This window comes from Tachypleus tridentatus, chromosome 7, assembly GCF_004210375.1.
Source record: "Tachypleus tridentatus isolate NWPU-2018 chromosome 7, ASM421037v1, whole genome shotgun sequence".
In the NCBI taxonomy this organism is placed as follows: Eukaryota; Metazoa; Arthropoda; class Merostomata; order Xiphosura; family Limulidae; genus Tachypleus; species Tachypleus tridentatus.
Genome location: NC_134831.1, coordinates 61,319,268 through 61,340,182, shown reverse-complemented (window position 1 = coordinate 61,340,182; position 20,915 = coordinate 61,319,268). Strand labels below are relative to the sequence as shown.

Sequence of the window (20,915 nt, the reverse complement as noted above, 5' to 3'; positions counted from 1 at the left end):
AGTTATAATTCTTTATTTGTCAATATAAAACAATTTCAGAGATCTTAAACAAATCTAAGTTAAAATATTTTCACGACAAACTTACCATTCCAGGTGTAATACCTGAAAATATGCCGTTCTTGATAACAGTGTATAAGTTCAACGTAGGCCTAAAGTATAAGCAGGGCTAGGAAAGTTAACATGTACATTTGAACTGGAGTTCGCGCACTGCGAACGAGTACAAGTTGCAACATGCGTAGCTAGTTGTGTAATAAGAAATAAATGTTAACATTATTTATTATAAAAGTACTAAAGTATTTGATGACATAATACTCTTCTAATAATAATTTGCATTAAATAACATTTGAATAACTGATTTAATATTAAAGTTGAAACTTAAAGTAACGAGGAAGATCAATTTCACATAGAGTTTAATAATAATATAATTATGCATAATTTCGCTACATTAAGCTAATAATAAAACAAATTTTAACAAAATCCCATACCATAATGAAATAAAATCAGTGTGTTCATTTTGGAATTGTTTAACGTTTAACATTGTTATCGAGTATTAATTTAAATCAACTATATTTTTATTTAAAAGTTGGGATTTTATGTGTGTGTGTGTTTTCTGACAGCAAAGCTATGGGGCTATCAGCTGAGCCCTCCGAGGAGTTTGTTTTGTTTTGTTTTGGAATTTCGCACAAAGCTACTCGAGGGCTATCTATGCTAGCCGTCCCTAATTTATCAGTGTAAGACTAGATGGAAGGCAGCTAATCACCACCAACTCTTGGGCTACTCTTTTACCAACGAATATGGGATTGACCGTAAATTATAACGCCCCCACGGCTGGGAGGGCGAGCATCTTTAGCGCGACGCGGACGCGAACCTGCGACCCTCGGATTACGAGTCGCACGCCTTATGCGCTAGGCCATGCCGGGCTCCACCGAGGAGAATCGAATCCCTGATTTTAGCATTGTAAATCCGTAGACTTACCGCTGAACTAGCAGGGGGCATACGATTTTATACAAAGTGCTTAAACCTAAACTCACAAACAGAAAGACCAATTCTTAGTGAACTTTGAATGTTAAATAAATAAGAATTTTGTAAAATTATAACTTTATTATGAATTATTAATTGGGAAAATATGCAAAGAATAGTAAAAATGTAACAAATTTTTATGTGTGATAAGACCATTTAGACATAGTACGGAGAAAAATTAACTCTGCTGCTCAACATTGAATTGAACAAGTGGAGTAGACGAACTAAATCGTCCCCCAGTGGCTCAGCGGTATGTCTGCGGACTTACAACGCTAAAAACCGGGTTTCGATACTCGTGGTTGGCAGAGCATAGATAGCCCATTGTGTAGCTTTGTGCTTGATTGAAAATAAGAACAAGAACAACGAACCAAATCTGTATTAACACCAATGGTCGATTATAACAAGAATTTAAACAACTTTTAGGATCGAAGTTTGTAAATAAATGTTCGGAAGGAGATTGTTTTTCGAAGCAAAGTTAATTAATTAAAATACTTTAAAATGAAAAACAACTCAATGTCAGTGGTTGAATAAACAGTAAATGTGTTTTAAATCAGTGATGACGAGAAAAATCACTTGTAGAGAAAAAAAATGTGTTTTAAAACTTCATCCTGGACTGATCGAGGTTCAATATTACTATAACCTAATTTGTATTTAGTAATTTAAGTTAATACCTGCACAATTCAGTTGCAGAGCTAATGGAGAACCTGGTCGTGCAACGACACATCCACTTAGCACCCAGGCCCATCCAACTAGAGTTTATTTGATGGTTTAAATGTCATAAGTAGCTTTTTCTCTCACTATCTCTTCCTCTTTTATTTTTAGCTCTCTGTTACTTGCTTCTAAGAATTTACACGCATCCTAACCATTCTTCTTCGTAACATCAGGCACACCTAATATTTTCTAGCTAGCTACATACTAGAATACAAGTATGTTATCTCTATAGAAATGCGTATACCAATTTTGTTAGGTATTTTGAACGTATGTGGTTGTCGCTTTTCAGATTGTCAAGAAGGTTTATAATTTTACCCCATTTCAGCTGCATTTGCTCTTTTGTCAGTCTCTAGAAATCGTATTTGTTCTGCTCATGAAGGATCCTGGCTGTAATGGTAAATATTGTGCAAGAACAGAGACATAAGTGTCATTTATTGATAGACCAGATGACATCTCAAAGCTACAACTTTCCTTATATTTGAATTAAAATGACTGGCCATAAGGGTATCAGTAGTTTCTATGGGTAAATTCAATGCTTTAAATTTAGTAATTAAAACTTAATTTAAACATTCATGTACTAGATCTTTCAGTTTAGAAGGAAAACTCCCGAACTAAGAATGCTAATTTAATCAGTTCATGAAACAAGTGAAAGATAACCATCCAACATCCACAAAGAAGTACTCAAACTGAACTGTGTTTCTGTGTCTTTGATATAGATTAAGAATTAACTTAATAGTGTTGTACATATCATTTATTTTTTGCTCAAACGCCGTTAGTTTTAACTAAATTCGACATTACTTTATGATATATCCTCCAATTATATATACGTATCAGACATAAATTTACTTCTTTAGGAATCAATTTCTTCATATACTACCACAACGTAAAGGTAAACTGAATACAACACAGAATGGATTGAAATGATAAGTATTTGATGCAGCGACCACACGATGTTTCATCTCACAAGTTTCTGTTTTATGCTTATGTGTATGGTATTGTTTACTTGAACTCTTATGAATTAAGTTTCAAAAGGTTTTGTTGTTATGAAAGAGGCATTTTCCACCCATTAATACGCTTGTAACCAAGATGGACAATTGGCCATTGAGAGAAGATAGTTTTGTGAAAGAGCTATTGAGAGTAGAATAAGTTCTCTCCTGGTCACTGGACTTCTATCACTGTTGTAAAGTTCATGACTTTTGTCTCATTATACCCGACAATTCAAGTAAAAGAGCCACTAATGTCTCATAGATTCACAATGGCCTGTCATGTTCTTGCCCTGAGAATTGACTTTGGTGCAAAAAAAATATGGACAGCTGAGAGTCATAATGGTGGTGAGTCTAGAACCAAATGGGGTAGTTTGTATAGGGCTATTAGATCCTTGTCACCATGAACAACTCAAGAATACAGAGGAAAGACTAGGAATGCCATTGGTACATCACACACACACCAACAAGAATCTTCTCACTATTGATTGAAATAATGTATACCAAGTTGAAGAGTACATATACTATTCAGGCAACTGCCATGGATCAGAGAAGAGCCTGTGGTCAAGCAAACTACTGGATAAATTGCTAACAGCAACTCACTGCTTTGCTCTTCTGTCTATTGGATTATCTACTCAGAGAACATTCAATGCCCCTAAAAGTGCTCACCACACTGTGTCCACAATTTCAAAGACAGTTCAATCAAATGATGGCTAAAAAGTCGTGAGTGAGAGTTTCAGACCACAGGACTGTGACAAGACTGATTATCTCTCTCACAATACTCAAGGGTGTATCAAAGGAAGATGTGGACCATTTCTTAAAGTGATTCATACAGGTAACTACTTGTAACATCTGGTCTTATGAGAAGACTGCTCAATGATATAAAATCAACAGAAAACCTAGGCATACCTTTTCTACTCGAGATGACTAGGCTCTGAAGTTTTTGTTAATCTTTCTTTTGATATTCATTGTACCTCAGCACTATCTATCTATAGTGCTCCAGAGAAGCTTGGACATCAGTTCCATAATCGGTTGTTCAGCATCTTATTCAATAAGTCACTGAATTATTATTGTTTTGGGTCTAGATTATTTGCACAATCCCCAACCAACTCTTAATTATAGATTTGTACTTTATAATTTTGACAATATCGAAATGTAATTGAAATTTCCATCTGTGAAACTGCTGAAGTATCTATTTTGTCTTCATGTTAAATCGAGGGTTTGCCTTTGTTGTTGTGGCATTATGAAAGTATTCACCATAGTATTGTGTATAAATATTTTTGTTTTGCATTTTTCATTTGTAGTAAAACATGGTTACAAATTTACTACTGTTATTTAAGTTTTTGTATGTTATATTGGTAACTGGTGCTGAAGAATTTCGCAGTATTGATTATCATTATTAAATTATTTTTCTTTAATGGATATAAGTTTAACATGTATCCTAGATTAGAAAGGTCTTATTTTCCTTGCCAAATAAATCTTAGTAAGGAATGTTTGTTTGTGACCATACTTTGTTTCGTGAAGTGAAAACAGTTTGCTGTGAATTTTGATTTCGTACTTTTGCAGAATAGTTTATGTTGAAGTGTTTTTATTTTATTTATTGGTGTAAGCTAAGTTTTTTAATATTTAATTCAAATGTTTGCTGGAGCGACATTAAGATCGAAAATGTTCAGTAAAGTTAAAAATCGAAAAAGTTACGATATAAATACAGATAAGTAATTGATGTGCAAATTTGATGACAAAAAATCCGCTTTGCGACTAATAAGGTTTGAAATGGCTTAAATGGACAATAAAAAACTTTATTAGAAATTTAAGCGTCCGGTATGGCCAGGTGGTTAAGGCACTCGATTCTTAACCCAAGGGTGGCGGGTTTGAATCCACGTCGCACCAAACATGCTAGCTCTTTTTGGAGGAAGAGGTCTGATGTACCTGACCCTTAACATAAATACCCACTCAGCGAGACTCACTCACTAGAAATTTAAGAAGAGTCAAACATAGAATGTTTTGACAAGATTTTGTCATTATCAGATAAAAATAGTTTATCAAGACATACGAAGATGTACACAGTCCGTAATTAAGAAGTTATATGATTGGATACTATTAAACAACTTAGTAAAGATATTTTAACAATGAGAATTCTTGGTTTCTAGTAGGGCTGTTTTCTTCAGTTAAGATGGCTTCTTAGATCTTGGGATTGTTATTTGGTTCCTTGTTTGAAATTACAGTATGTGTAATAGATATACTATGATTTTCGCGCGTGTTTCATTTGTAGTAAATATAGGTTTTGGTTCTTTTTTCTTGTTATGGTCAGTGAATGTAGTTTCAGCTTTTCTTCCAGTTGCACAGGTACAGAATTCTGGGTGATTATTGCACATTATTTTATAAATGATGTTGGCGTTTTGTGTTTCTAACCATTTTAATTTAGTAAGGATGTTAGTTTAGGGCCAGATTTTTGAGTACCTTTGAAGTTGACAAGAAGTTTCCATGTATGAATTATGTAAATTGATATCTAAATATATGGTTATCTCCAGGGTAATGTTGCATTGTTGGTTGGTTCATTGCTATAATTTTGTGTGTGTGTGAATATGTGTTTTAATTTTTTTACGTTTTTTTGTAGTTGTTTTGTGAGATTTTTTTACAGTAATTGGGTAACATGTGGATATTGGTATGAATTAAATAATACTTTAAAAGATTGGTTTCTTCATCAGTATTGTTTATTGAACAGAGTCTTGCGGCTACGGTTATGAATCTGTTAATATATTGATCTTTTATTTTATTTCATGAAGGAGCCCGGCATGGCCAAGCGTGTTAAGGCGTACGACTCGTAATCCGAGTGTCACGGGTTTGCATCCCGGTCGCCCCAAACATGCTCGTCCTTTCAGCCGTGGGAGCGTTATAATGTCACGATTAATCTCACTCTTTGTTGGTAAAAGAGTAGCCCAAGGTTGGCGGTGTGTGGTGATGACTAGTTGCCTTCCCTCTAGTCTTACACTGCTAAATTAGGGACGGCTAGCGCAGATAGCTCTCGAGTAGCTTTGTGTGAAATTCCAAAACAAACAAACAAACATTTCATGAAGGGAATTTCCGAGGATGTGGGGGACGAGAATTTTGGTTTTGAATTATATTTCATCACTAATAATGTTGATTTTAAGAAAGAAATGTGACATGATATTCCTATATTCGATGACAAATTTAGTGTTTGGGTGAATGAAATTAATGCATTGTAAGTGAGTTTTCAGAGCAGTTTATCTCGCAAAAGTGTCTGAACGAGAAAAAAAAAAGAGATGAAAAGCACAATTCACACTTTGTGTTTAGATCTGTGTTGTAAATATGTTGGCAAGAATAGGTAAAACAGAATTGTCTGTGTTTAATTGATCTATTTGAAGATAAGTTTTGTTGTTGAACTTGAAGTTAATTTTGATTGTAGTAAAATCTTAGAGGAAAAATATAAAGTGTGAAGAGGATGTGAATTAATGGATTGGGTTACTGATGTAGAGGTCGAATGCAATATTACAAGTTTCGTTGATGGAACTTCAGTAAAGAGAGGCACGACATGAAAGTTAACTACAAAAAGGATTTAGGTTTTAGTTAGTCTAGAGTGTTTCTGAAATATCATGATTTTAATGACATCAAGTTTATTAAACTTAAGAATTTAGATGGTTAAGATATGAATACGAATAAGTAATTAATAAGCAGTTTTTATGAGTTATTGAGCATCCATTGAGTAATTCAGTCAGTTCAGAATCAGAATCAGAAAACTTACGCAGTGTTAGCAGTGAAAGTTATCACATCTTTTACATCATTAAGTTACTCGGTAAATCTCGTGTTTATTTTTGCTTAAAGCTAAGTAAGTTAAGCAGAATACCATTATTCTCGAAGTGTCTGTTAAAATGTTGTGTTTGAAGTTAGGCCTCCAAGGAAACATGGCTGCAGCATATGTTAAGGAAAGATAAATTTACTCATATTCGTCACTTGGACTTGACTTAGCATTGATTTTACCAAATTATCTAAAAAACATACCAATTAACACACCACAAGAAATAGTATAATGTTAAAATATCAATTTTCTGATTCTATATACTGTGTACTATGGTTTAATGTTGAGCGATTTTCAATTATATTCTTGGTTCCTGTTCCTGGAAGTTATGAGTAATTATTTGTGATGTACCAGCTATATATGATTATACAGTTGTGTTCTTTACCAGGGGATTGTATTGTCCATGTAGCGTGTAAATGTTCATAAGAACAAAAGGGAACATGCATGGTGTTTATAAGTTTTGAAATTAGTGTTAATCTTTTGCTTGAAGACAAGCCTGAATTAAGGCAAACCAGAAACATGTGGTATATAAACATGTCATGCATTTTGTTAAATAGTGATTTTGTTCCAGCAGTATTTGTTCTTTTTCTTTCTATTGAAGACATCCTGCTGTGGCCTAGCTGCATGTTGTGCAAAAATGTAGTTGACATTCATTCTCTTTCAATAATAAATCAGGTTATATGGCAGGGCAGCCTTCCTTATGGTTAAATGACAATGACTTGTCTTATACGTGGTTCTAGCTACTCTGAGTAAATCTGATATTACCTGTGTAGTTAGGAGCCTTGAGTTTAAACAATATCATAGATAATTTTGGCCTGATAAGTTGAAGAAAAAATTATTCCAATCTAGTAAAAGTGACAGCTGGTTCATCGTTCTCAGCAACTACACATATTATGTTTGTGTATTCTGTCATAACAAAGATTATGTTGTTGTTTTTTACTTTGTGTCTTGTCTTTTTAATTCGTTCTCATGGACTTAGATATTAAGAGATATACAAATGATTTTATAATAAATATTTTGTTGGTTCTCGGTTGTGTTTTTTTTAATTGTGTGAACCTGTTGCAATGATCTAAGGAAGTTGGTTTGTTCTGAAGTGGAGGCAAGACCAAGTGTGGTTGTCATCCCAATTATTTTCAGAAGGGCCTGAAACAATCTTTCTACTTTTAAGAGACTTTAAGCTTCTCAAAAGGGATATATTCTAAAGATGATGCATTAAATATTTATAGTTGCAAAAGACTAGGGGTGATAAATTACATTTTTTTCTTAAAATGTTGTACAAGAGTGTGGTAGGAATGAAACAAAGTAGTACAAGGATGGAGTGAATGTAACCTCTCACTATGGGTTCGGTATGTGTGACCCAGATTGTATCCATAAAGTAACTATCAGAATTCTCATAGTATAATCCCAAACAGTACGCAACTGTTGAAACATAATTTTATTGTTTAATTACCATTTGAACACTGTGTAACTTATGAGCCTGCCACAAAAGTTGAAAATTACTCTGAACGTGCATATTTGTTACTGTATCAATTTACAAAACGCATAAGCTGCCTATGAGTATATTCAAAGGAGAATTGGCCTACTTGGACACACCATAATTGCTCAGGTGGTTAGTGCATTTGATACACTTTCAGAAATTGATTTTATAATTTGATTATTTAGTCAATATGTAGCATTTGAAAAATTACTGAACAGCTGTTAGAGAAATTTCCTGTGCTAGTCCTTTAATGCCAATTTGCCCCTGAGTACACTTCATGAAAACGTTTCATTATCATTATTATTTTTCATTATCTTACCTAATCTAACATAAGTTTCAATTTCTTTGCATTTTAGTTGCTTTTATAACAACAACTAAAGAACACACAATAAAAACAAGAAATATAGTATTCAGCTTCACAAGTTTCACACACCATACCGATAAGTATGTTTTCTATTTTCTATAGCGATGTAGACGTTTTCAAAATTTTTTATTACTTAGTTCCTATGGTGGTAACACATGGTTTGAAAAGTCATTCTCATTACTTTGTTGGGTTTATTTAATTTCTTTGTTTTCTTTAACTGGTGACAGTCTCTGCCCAGGAGGATATTTCATTGTTGCATGGGGTTGAATATGGTAATAATAGAATATTCTTTGTCGGTCGATTACGACAATGACTGAAGATAATACCCAAGCAATGCTTTCTAGCAGCTTGTGGACGAAAAAATACACCAACAAAATACATTACAGTCGCAACTTATATCTTAGAAAACTTGGGAACTAGTTTAGGTATTCTGAAAATATAGAAGTGTGATATTAAGAATTGAACATAACAAATTATTACCAACATATACACAGCTGGCCAAAATCCTGAGGCCAATGAACACCAAGAAAAAATATGCATTTTGCGTTGCTAGACTCAACCAATTATTTGAGTAGAGCTTCGAAAGAGGAAAATAAGAAAAGGGAAAATAAGAATAAAAAACTTTTTAGCATTTAACAGGGAAAATGTGAACACTATGAAATTAGCCTAAATACTAGCTGGTCAAAAGTCTAAGACCATACTAAAACGAAGCGTTAATCGGTAAACACGTAACGAAATTTAGCCATTTGTGTTCAAGCATTAGCGTTGTCAACATTTCCCACTGACATCTCCTGTGTTACATTGGGCAAAAACATTGAAAAAGCTAAAAAGTTGACAGAGTTTAAACGTGGCAGAATTTTCGACCTGCAAAAGCAAGGTCGCTCTCAACGTGCCATCGCTGGTGAGATTGGGTGTAGTAAAACTGTTGTTGCAAAATTTTTAAAAGATTCTGAGGGATATGGAATGAGAATTTCAAGTGGCCGGCCCAAGAGAATGTCGCCGATGTTGAGCAGGAGGATTTGACGGGTTGTCCGGCAAGCTACCAGCCGATCGTCGAACCAGATTAAGGCCCATGCAGACGCAGAATGCAGCTCAAGAACAACAAGACGGCATCTACGAGAGAAAGGCTTTAAAACCGTAAACGTCTTCAAAGGCCACACTTCCTTCCGCACCACGAAACAGCTCAGTTAAACTTTACTGAGAAGCACCAAACATGGGACTGAGAAAAGTGGACGAAGGTTTTGATCTCTGATGAGAAAAAAAATCTGGATGGTTCAGATGGCTTCCAACGTTACTGGCACGATAAGGATATTCCACCGGAGACATTTTCTACATGACACAGTGGAGGATGTTCCATCATGATCTGGGGTGCTTTCTCCTTCCATGGAACAATGGAGCTTCAGGTTATACAGGGGCGTCAAACAGCATCTGGCTACATTGGCATGTTGGAGAGAGCATCCTTATTGACTGAAGACCCTCGCACGTGTGAAAATGACTGGATCTTTCAGCAGGACAACACTGCAATCCACAATGCCCACAGGACAAAGGACGTTTTCATTGCGAATAAAGTATTCTTTTGGACCATCCAGCGTGTTCGCCCGAACTGAACCCCATTGAAAATGTTTGGGGGTAGATGGCAAGAGAAGTCTATAGAAATTGACGTCAGTTCCAAAAAGTATGCATGATCTCTGTGAAGCCATTTTCACCGCTTGGAATAACATTCCAGCCAGCCTTCTGCAAACGCTTATATCGACCTTGCTAAAGCGAAGTTTTGAAGTTATTTGCAGTGACGGCCGTGCAACTCACTACTAAGACCTCTTGTTGGTCATTTCCTACTCTGTTTAGGACTTCTTTTTGGTATGGTGTTAAACTTTTGACCAGCTAGTGTTTAGGTTAATTTCATAGTGTTCACATTTTCCCTCTTAAATGCTGTAAAAGTTTTTTATTTTTATTTTCTCTTTTCTTATTTTCATCTTTCAAAGCTCTGCTCAAATAAGTGGTTGAGTCTAACAACGCAAAATGCATGTATTTTCTTTATGTTCATTGGCCTTAATATTTTAGCCAACGGTGTGTTTTATTGTAGTTTGTTTACTTTTAACCCAACATTTGTGAATCCACGAAGATGACGTCCTTTCATTCCACTCACAGAACAGTTAATTTAAGACCATGTTTGACAATGAACATCTGCCTTTTTATTTCTTATTTTTCAAAAAATGACTTACAGTTATCAAATTGTTGTAATTACTTAATTAAAAATTCTTTTACATCTCTGTCACCAATATTTATTTTATATTAATTAATTGCATTTATACCTGACAGAGGACGCTATTAAAAAGTTGGATTAAAGAATTTTTGAAGTTTATATCTAGTTTCGGGTTTTTTAAACATGTTACATGAATTGACATTTTTGTTATTAGAACTATGAATCATCATGGTGTAAGAAATGTGCAAGTGACTTTAATCTGATGTCCGTGAGGTAATTCATATTGTAGAATTTTGTTTTTGAGATCGTGTGCGGTGGAGTTTTCAACGTCAGGGCAAATCATTGACAAGCTGTTTATTTTGCGGGTCCCTAGTGTTATGCAAGGTAAATAAAAATAAATATCTGTAGCTATATCTGAGCGGTACGGAGCTTTTAAGAAAATATACACCGGGTAGTTTGAAGTATTAAAAACACTTCTGAGTGTGCATTTAAGTTTTTCCTATGATTCTAGAGTATCAAATTTTTATTTGGAGAACAGAATAAACTAAGTTTGCCGTAAGTTTTCCATAATATTACTATGAGAACTTGTCCTGCCAATAAAGAATAGTAATACTAATGCTCGTACTTTTAGTATTAGTTTACTATGCAAATAATGTTTATCATTCATCCACGTAATCTATTTTACACCACAACACTAACAGCTGTTTTGGAGCATTTATGTCATTGATGTGCACAGCCAAAGCTGTAGCCAGTCATTTTTGTACATGGGAAAGTTTCCAGTTGAATAGTTATGTGTGAGTGATTGAACAACAGCCTTAACATCATTACCGAGTTTTAGTAGTAGGACTATGCTCCCCACCACATATCTGTGCCCTGGGAATTGTATTACTATGACTTTGTATGTATCATTTAGACCACTACCAATACTATGTGTCTTGTACCATAACTGATCCCATGGACCTTTGTAATAGCGTTACTGGCTGATAAGTCTGGTCGTTGTTAGGTATGATGGATGTAGCCTTGTTGACTGAAAAATTATAACATATTCTCCTTTGTTTTAACTCATGGGTTCTCAGAATTACTAAGTGTCAACCACTAGTATTAGTGGATCTACTTATCAATACTATTAAAAATAATAGAATAACTTGTAAGTACACATTGTAATAACTTTTGTCTTTTATAAGTTAAGAATTGGGATTATAATGTTCAAAATCTTCAAGTAATTTTTCACTTGTAAGTTGCATCTGCGTTTGCTTGGAAGATGATCATGGAATTGGATGACTTCTTTAATTTCTTTTGTAGGTTCTAGTTACAGAGTTTGATCATTTGTTTTAATAGAGATTATAACATTTTTATTTATACAAAATTAGTGTAATTAAATGTCTTACATATCTCTGCTTTTATTTTTTTATTTAGGTAAACAGAGAATAATTTTAAAAATCAGCTTTGTATTTAGTTTATCATATCAAATAAAGCATTTCTTCAAGTTCAAAAGATCCCATATTAATGCCACTTCATTCATGTATCATGTACTCATATATATAGTGGTTGCAAAGCTCCCTTTATCTATTATTCAGGAAGAAAAGTCGATTATTTGAAAATGCTAGATTTTTTTTTTTTCTTTTAAATTCATTGCACCTATTTTGTGTGAGACTTTTCATCAGAAGTTACTATGCAGTATGGATTCATGAACACATTTATCATTTCCATGTACTTCTGCTACCCACACATTCAAACTACCAGAGACAATTTCATTGATGGATTTCAAAGTTTTAGCAATGAACCATACAGATTTGGAACTTCTGGCTAAAGAGTGTCTTTACTTCAAAACGAAATCCTTCCAGTTTAAGTAATAACTTCTGTTCAGTTAAATTTATTTTGATTCCTACATATCAGGCATATCTTATTTATTGTAGATCCTTATCCAAGTTAATATATTCACTTTTACACATTATCCCCATTTGAATCTCACCATTTGTATCACAAATATTTAAGGTTGTATCCTCCAAAAAATTATATTTAGAATGTTTGTTTTTTACAATTATTGTTTGGTATTTATTGTGGGAATTTGTTGTGGTTCAAATACGTATGCTCAAAAGTTTCAGTAAATTTGTTTTTTGTAACTTATTTAATTATTTTGTTCATCTTTAGCTACAGTTTCTTATGTTATATGTAACAGTATTTTTACCACTTTCAGTATCATCTAACATAGCAGAAATACTGACCATTTCATCACACCTAAAGCTATGAAAGGAAAAGAAGAAAAAATACTGTTAGGTAAGTATACCACTACATATTAGATCATGTACAAATTATTTATAATAATGTTCACTATTAAAATTTTAGTTTTACACTGGTCTTGGCCAATGTGTGAGGCAGTGTAATATTGACACTTGGTTACTGAGATCCAAAACATAACATTTCTGCTCAATGTGGTACCATAGCTTAGTACATCAATATATTTTGGATTTGCACATATTTAATGGAAAACTTCTATAATAAAAATATTTTATCCATAAGAGATCTTTACTATTTTAGTTTATATTTAAGAATCTATTTAAACTGTTTAGTATTAAAATTTGAAAATTAATATGCTAAAAAGTAAATTGTTAAACTTCAAAATGAAATAATCCATTTTATTACACTTGTAGGTTATTACACTTTTCAGGTTTTAGTTTTGCATTTTACACACGAGTTCACAAATTCTATAAAAAAAGTTGTAATTTATTATTTATGGTTATTTCTGATCAATGTGCATTTATTAAAAAAAAACACTTTGAGTATGGTTCTGTTAATAAGATTTCTAGTTCATTACACATACAGGAATTATTCAAAACTATGAAGGTTTCAAAGAAGTTAAAATATCTTTTTTTCCAAAAGTAAATGACAATTTATATTACAACATGGCTATGGAATTGCCAATGTTTTAAATAAAATGCTTCAAAATTATTAATAATATATATCTTATTAATTGTTTGTAATTCTAAGCTATAGTTTTATTTTGGAATTGTGTTTGTGAATAATTTTGTTTTTACCATTATAGTTTTTGTAGTGTCTGTTGAATCAGTTGTTTTGCCTTATTTGGAAAACTTTAATTTGTCAATGTAATTGGTCAATTTGTAAACATGTATTTTAGAATTAAATGTATAAAATTTGCTGGACAGATGAAAAATGTGAAGTTTTTAAAGAAAATCATTATACATTTTCTGAATTAAAAAGATAATTTTTATTGAAGCATACACAAGTACAAATCACCTTTTATTGAGAACATGTTGTTTCTGTTAAAAATCTAAGTATAAATCCAATAAATGTTTTCTCAACCAGGCAGTTAGAAAAAAGTTTTATGCAACACTGAAACTTAAACTTTTTCTGTATGTGTTTGTTGCATTTGCAGTTATCATGTAACTTTCAATTGGCCAGTGAAACATAAACATATGCATCTGAACAACAGTTTACAATAAAATGTTATTAAAGTATTCTGATGTTGGTCATAAAGCTCATCTTTCTGTCTTCTAATGTTTTAGTATATTTACATTGCAAATAGTGTAGTATGTTCAGTATTGAATTAATGCATAGGCCACCTAGGCTCTGGTCTAGGGTTTTAGCCATACAAAGGACCTGCCAGGCACACAAGTAAAAATATTTGGTTCATAACACTAGCAGAACAGAGGTAAAAGTGAGTTATTATCATTATAGTTCCAAAATATTGCCCCTTGGTGTGAATTACTGTACGTGGTGAGGGGACCTCCCAGGGAAAGTTCTTTCAGTTTACCTCCTCTGTGATCTGAACATCCACCCATGTGTTTGTTGTGAGTGGTGATCCATGAAGGGGAGGAGAGGACCCTGGGGGTTGAGGGGTCCAACCCTAACACACCATTTTGGCCTTGAATTCTTGTCTGGCATTGTAGTGCATCCCCTCATGTGGCTACATGGTGGGTGGGGTCAGTGGGCACTGAAATATTCTTTTTTTTTATTATGGATCCTCCAAATAAAAGTTTAAATAAAATAGTGAAAAAGCAGTCCATAGGTAAATAAACCACATCTTGAAGATTCTGAACAGCAATCTTCAACATCTGTAATACCTATACTTCATTTTCTTATACTACATTCTCTTTCAGACAAACCTTCAGGGCAAATGTCTCTCTTCATTCAGAAGGGACTAGAGGGACTTGCTGGCTCTCCAGAGTCAGTCAAAAAGCTTTGTTCTGGTGACATATTGACAGAAACATTCACATTTCAACACAGTAAACTCCTGGAATGTATGTTAGGGACAGAGATGAGTGTTGACGTTGATTCCTCAACTCTTTTAATGTCAACATCCATCTCTGTCCCTAACATGCATTCCAGCAAACCCCAAGACCCACATCCTTTGGTTCCGGGTACAGGCATTTCCTCGGGTACATTTTCTCCTACCCAGTATGCAAAATGATCATTTGTTTATGTTCTCAGATGCTGGAATTCTCTTCCAACATCAAAGACCTGTCCAATCGGTCCAGGGCAGAATCCACGGAGGTCAACAGACCTCCCTCGAATAAAGACAATAGAGAGAAAAAAAGACGTGGTCATAAACAGAATGGTTCTCCACCCAATTTGCCTACACATAAATAAAAATGGCCACCTTCATACAATGGACTTGTCGAGGTTTATGCTTTAATTTGGATGACATCAAAGCACTGATTGCTTCCTACAATCCTGTATGACTTTCCATGCAGGAAACATTTCTGAAACCTGCTGATACAGTCACCTTTCAAAAGTTTTCTTTGTACAGATATGACAGGCTGTGTGATGGATAAGTGCATGGAGGGAGGGATGGCACTGTTGGTTGATCAGCAAGTGCCCACCCTGTATTTGCCACTCAACACACCCTTGAAGGCTGTAACCATCCATGTTTCTTTGGGTTGTACCATCACAGTTTCTTCTCTCTACCTTTCACCTAGAGAGACATATGATCAATCAGCTCTTGATGCTCTCATTGAACAATTGCTATCTCCCTTTTTAATCTTAGGGATTTTAATAGACATCAACCCCTTTGAGGAAGTGCTGATATTGATGGGAGGGGTCACTCTGTAGATTGTATGCTTTCCAATGACATCCTTTATCTTTTCAATAGCACTTCTTATACTTATTTTCATGCACCTAGTCAGTCTTTTACTACTATTGATCTCTCAGTTTGCTCCATTTCACTATTCATGGAGGGTTAACAATAACCCACAAGGCAGCGATCATTTTCCTATAATTTTGAGAGAGACTGGCTGTGGTCGATGCCACCTGACCCAGTGCCCCAGTGGAAGCTGGATCAAGCAAACTGGCCCTCTTTCACTGCTCTTGCAGAACTTGATCCTTCCATCGTCTGCAAGTCATCAATACACAACTGTGTGGCAGCAGTAATTGATTGTTTTATAGAGGCAGCTACTCAATGTATTCCTAACACCTCTACACGTTTTCTACGATATCTTCATCTGTGGTGGAATTCTGCCTGCCACATGGCTCGGAAGGCTAAAAAAACGGGACTGGGATGCTTTTCGCAGGTATCCCACACCCTTGAACTGCATCGCTTTCCAGCTGGCATGTGCACATGCTCGGTGGGTAAGATGTCAAAGTAAGAAGGACTCTTGGATTAAGTTCACAACCAGCATATCATCCCACCAGTTCTAAAGTCATATTGGACAAAATTCAAAAGTTGAGAGAGAAATATAATTCTGTACACCTCTCAATCTTGCTCTCTGATGGCCAGGAAGTAGCTGATACCCGGAGCATCGCTGATACTCGAGATGAAATCTTTTGCCAGGTATCTAGCTCTTCTGCTTCATCCTCCACCTTCTTACCTATCAAGACTCAGGCAGAGTGATCATCTCTTTCCTTTTAGCTGATTGTCCCTATGACTGTAATCATCCCTTTACACTGGTGGAACTTTCCCAGTTCAGAGCTTATACACTGTGTCTCATGAACCTTCTCTACACCTCTGCCATTTGCAACTGTCTGTACTACAGTGTATGCTTCAAAACTTCATTTTGTACCAAAGCATTTCAGCTGGGATTGTGGTTTACTTCCTTGGTGAGTCATGCTTTTTCAGAACAAACAATCTACCATTGTTCCTTTTGGCCTTCATATCCAGGTGCAGTTGAATGAATTGGGTCTGTTCTTGGATAACATTGCTGTATCCACTGGTAAGCCCATTTAACCATGGCTTTTTACAGTCCCCAAATGTGACCTTTATTTAAGTCATCTGAGAAAAGCAGACACTCCTGATTGGAAATACTGCCTGTTATTTGCTGAATATCTTTCGAACCATCCTTCCATTCCTATTTATACAGATGGTTCGAAATCAGGTGACTGTATGGGCTCTGCCATGGTTTGTTGTGGTTTGGTGGTTGCACACAGAATCCCCTCTACAGTTTCTGTGTTTATTGCTGAACTGTATGCCAGTTCTCTTGCCCTGGATCACATAGAAATTAAGCAGTACTCAAATTGCATTGTTTATACTGACTTGCTTAGTTCTCTATTGGCCCTGGAATAGCTTCACATTAATTCTCACCCTGTTCTTGCTGATATTCAAAACCAACTGGCTCATTTCTCTTTAACATCTACTTTTATCCAATTTTTCTAGATAACAGGCTATGTTGGTATTCGTGGGAATGGGCTTGCCGACACTGCAGCTAAATCTGTTTGCTCTAGCACTATCACTGCTATGCCTGTTCTTTACATGAACTATGATCCTGTATTCAAGGTTCATCTCCTTGCCAGTTGGTAGTCGACTTTAAGTGAGCAATGTGAAAACAAATTTTTCCAAATAAAACCCTCTGTTGGACGTTGGCTGTCTTGCTTCCATAAGGATTGGAAAGAGGAAGTTGTTCTAACAAGACTACACATTGGCAGCAGTTTTTTAACTCATTGTTTCCTTTTATCTGGGACTGATGCACAATGTGTTGTCTGTGTAATATTCAGGTCACAATAAGCCACATTTTACTGTCTTGCTATTGTTCGGACTCTGAAGGACAGTACCATTTTAAACGTGTTTTGTCCCAAGGTTTTTCCATAACAGTAGACAGTGTTGTTGGCAATGATGACACTGTCCATCTTAGAAATGTTTTTACTTTTTTAAAAACCATTAATATTTTAATGCTATTTAAGTCTTTTGTAAATTTATACATTAGACCTTTTTTTAATGTGATTCCATTTTAAGAATCAAAGTACATCTGGTTCAATTTGAAATTAGAAAATGGCCGTAATGTTAAATAACTCAAAACCAGGACTGGAAAGGCCAACTTCAGGTGTCTAATGCTACTGTTTGAACTATCCATTAGTCATCCTAGTGAGTTATAATGATTAAAATTTTGCTACAAGTCTTTTAAAACTTATATTATTTTACTTTTGAAAATGACCATAATGCCAAATAACTTGAAACCAAGACTGATTTTTGAACTTACACGTTAGTCATCCTGGCGAGTTATGATAATTACAATTATGTTACAGAAAGTCCTTTACAACTTGTATTACTGTAGTCTTTCTATTATTGCTGTAGTTTAGATATAAAAATTGGATTTAATGCTATTTATGTTTTTAATTCACAAATTAAACTGTTTTATTTCATCACAATTTCCTTTTATGAATTTTAATAATTTGACTTTAATTTTAACTTTTAACCTGATGTTTGGCACAGATAGCCAAGTGGCTTTGCACCATAAAACACCAAAACAACCAACCAACCAACCAACCCAAATATTACATAGACCTAGGGCCTCACTAAATTTCAATCCAACCTTGAGTAAGTCCATCATCCTGTGCCAGCACATTCTTGTTTCTGTTCAGCCATGTTATCAGCTTTAAAAAAGCTAAGGAATTGAATTGTATATGTATGCAAAAATCAGTTGTATCTTGTTAAAACTGTCTTTACTATTGCTTAAATGAAAATCAAATTATTATGGAAAAATATTGTACTACTTTTTACATTTTAGAATATTTTGAAAGACATTGGTATAAAAATATTTAAATAGTATATTAGACTGATGTTCATGAAACAAGTGTCTGTCTGTATTCAAGAAATGTTTTTATAAAACAAGGATCTGATGAAAGACATTTAACAGTTGAAAACTTTCATATAAAATGCTCGTATTTAGGTGGTGAGAAGGTATCTGAGGATTGGACAACTGCTGAGTTGCTTATGTTTTTAATAGTTTCCCTGGAATGTATAATACAAGATAATCTCTTTTCTGTCATGTAAGACTACCTAAAAGAATCTGATTAAAGAAGCTTTACAAAAACTGGTGAAATATAAAAGAAAATCAACAAGAATTCTCTAAAAGGAAATATTTGAATAATCTGTTAAATGTTTGTGTGAAGATGTTACTTGTTAATGGGACAAGGGAAAGAGTGTTTATTTGATGCATGTGTATTTAATATGGTATCACACATAAAATGAGTTAAGAAAATCATATTGATAAATGTATGAAGAAAAGTTACTTGGATTGCAGGGTGGTTGGTTGGACTGGGGAATTAGCTTGATTAATCTGTGTAATGAATTAGCTGTGAGCATTGATTAGTATTACATACAAAAATAAATTAATCAAAATTATGATTTAATTGATTAATAATATCTTGAAAGTAATTGATTAATTAAAATTTCATGTTTTCATTTATTACTATATTTTGATTGCTACAACTATCCAACTTTCATAAAAATAACTGAGTAGTTAATCATCATCACATAATGAGCCTAGTGATTAATTGATTAACAAACACCACAAATTGCTCAGCTGTGTGTTTTCATGAGAGAAAGTAAAGGCCATTTATGTAGTCCTGTCAAAGTGATTCCTTGTTAAACGTAGAGTGCCTCATGGGGACCATGTGCTTACACCTTCTGTTAATAATATTTTGTAGTTAAGATATTGGTAGGAGCAGAGTTAGTAAATTAGTAGAGTTCACACATGACATTACCCTTCTGGGTATTTCTTGTATTTAAAATACTGAGGTTTTGTAAAATGGCTTGGTTCAGTTGTTAAGTTGGATAAATATTTTGGAAATGAGCTTTGTTTGTAGTAAGTGTTATTATAATATGAATTACATGTTTAATGTAGATAGGAACCAGTCAGTGGTATGAGTAAAACAGTTCTGTCTGATTTTAGGGTGTATTATGACATTGATTTCAAGTCAAAAAGGCAAAATATTGTACAGATCATTAAGTTAACCCCTGTTTAAGAATACTGTTTTGGATTACTTGTCTAAGAAATGATATTAACTTTTTGGAAAAGGCTCAGAGGAGGGATTCTTGGATGATTTTTGAGATGGAAGAATTATCTTTTTGAGATTAATTACAATAATAAAAAGTTAAGAGGTGTTCATATTGAAGTTTATGAGATTATCTAAGGGGATCAACAGGATAAAGGCTTCTGATATGTTGTTGCTCCAATTTGAAGACAATACAAAGAGAAGACACAAATTTATGATTTTGAAAAAAAACATACAGGATATATTCCAATTAAATCAGTTTTATTTTTATAACAGGGAATAGCTTATGAACTTGTATGCCTATTGGCAGCACTGGAGGCTGACACTTTATAAGAGTTCAAAAGTGGAATGGATAATTTAAGAAAAATAAAGACAAATAAAATAAAGGTGCTTTGAGGTTCTTAGGTGTGTAGGGGCAGTCTGGAAGTACCAAATGGCTTCTTGTTGCCCATATGTTAAGTGCAAATTCTGTACACAAAAAATATTATTTTGATGTTCTATTTCAAAAAACAACATCAACAGAATTTTTAAAGTACTCATTAGTAATTAATCCATAACATTACTATATGGTATAAATACAGTTATGTATCCTCATCAAAGATGTTTAAAACTTTTCTTTTTGGGGCATAGAATCTGATTTAAACTTTCAAACAAACAAAAAATTAGTAACCCTAACTTGTATGTTTTTTGAGAATGTTTATTAAAACTCAGATGTAGTGAATTCATAATATCTTTAATTGTTGTATGCAAAATCTAAATACAATTAAGAACTAAAATGTTTAATTTACTAATAAAATAAATATAAGACTATTTTCAAGTTTTGATTTGTTTTCATAGACCTCAAAATATATTTTTATAACTGGAGTTTGATGCCCCTCTAAAAACAAATTAGTATGGACTCAGGACATTTGGTCTTACAAAGTTATCTTTTGGTGTCTGTCCTTAAGAATGGACATAAAGACCAGTTATTGAAGAATTAAAACTAAAAAAATTTGAATTTTTTGAGTCAACATAAGGAATTTTTATTTGGTTTAGTTGAATGATAACTCAACTGTGTTTCCCAGTTTGAATGTTTATCTGTATAAACACAATGTTGGCATTGTGAAAACAATGAA

The 20,915-nt window shown here is 33.9% G+C and overlaps 2 protein-coding genes across 10 annotated transcripts in view; one reads left to right on the top strand and one right to left on the bottom strand.

Annotated features, from left to right (window-relative positions):
* MCPH1 (Microcephalin) overlaps positions 1 to 234 on the bottom strand; it is a 44,812-nt gene extending 44,578 nt beyond the window's left edge. Inside the window, exon 1 of the mRNA XM_076512001.1 lies at positions 86 to 234. The gene's annotated coding sequence lies outside the window, so the exon portion shown is untranslated. The remainder of the gene's footprint in view (positions 1 to 85) is intronic.
* Positions 235 to 10,686: 10,452 nt separating this feature from the next.
* Positions 10,687 to 20,915, top strand: part of LOC143255785 (jouberin-like) — a 98,778-nt gene continuing 88,549 nt past the window's right edge. For 3 of the 9 annotated variants that reach the window (XM_076511987.1, XM_076511984.1, XM_076511990.1), the window contains exons 1-2: positions 10,687 to 10,959; positions 12,773 to 12,852. In XM_076511987.1, the coding sequence (XP_076368102.1) occupies positions 12,822 to 12,852 (31 nt within the window). In that variant the 5' untranslated portion in view covers positions 10,687 to 10,959; positions 12,773 to 12,821. Of the gene's footprint in view, positions 10,960 to 12,772; positions 12,853 to 20,915 lie in introns of those variants that run through there. The other 6 variants (XM_076511991.1, XM_076511986.1, XM_076511985.1 and 3 more) reach the window with 5 other exon arrangements.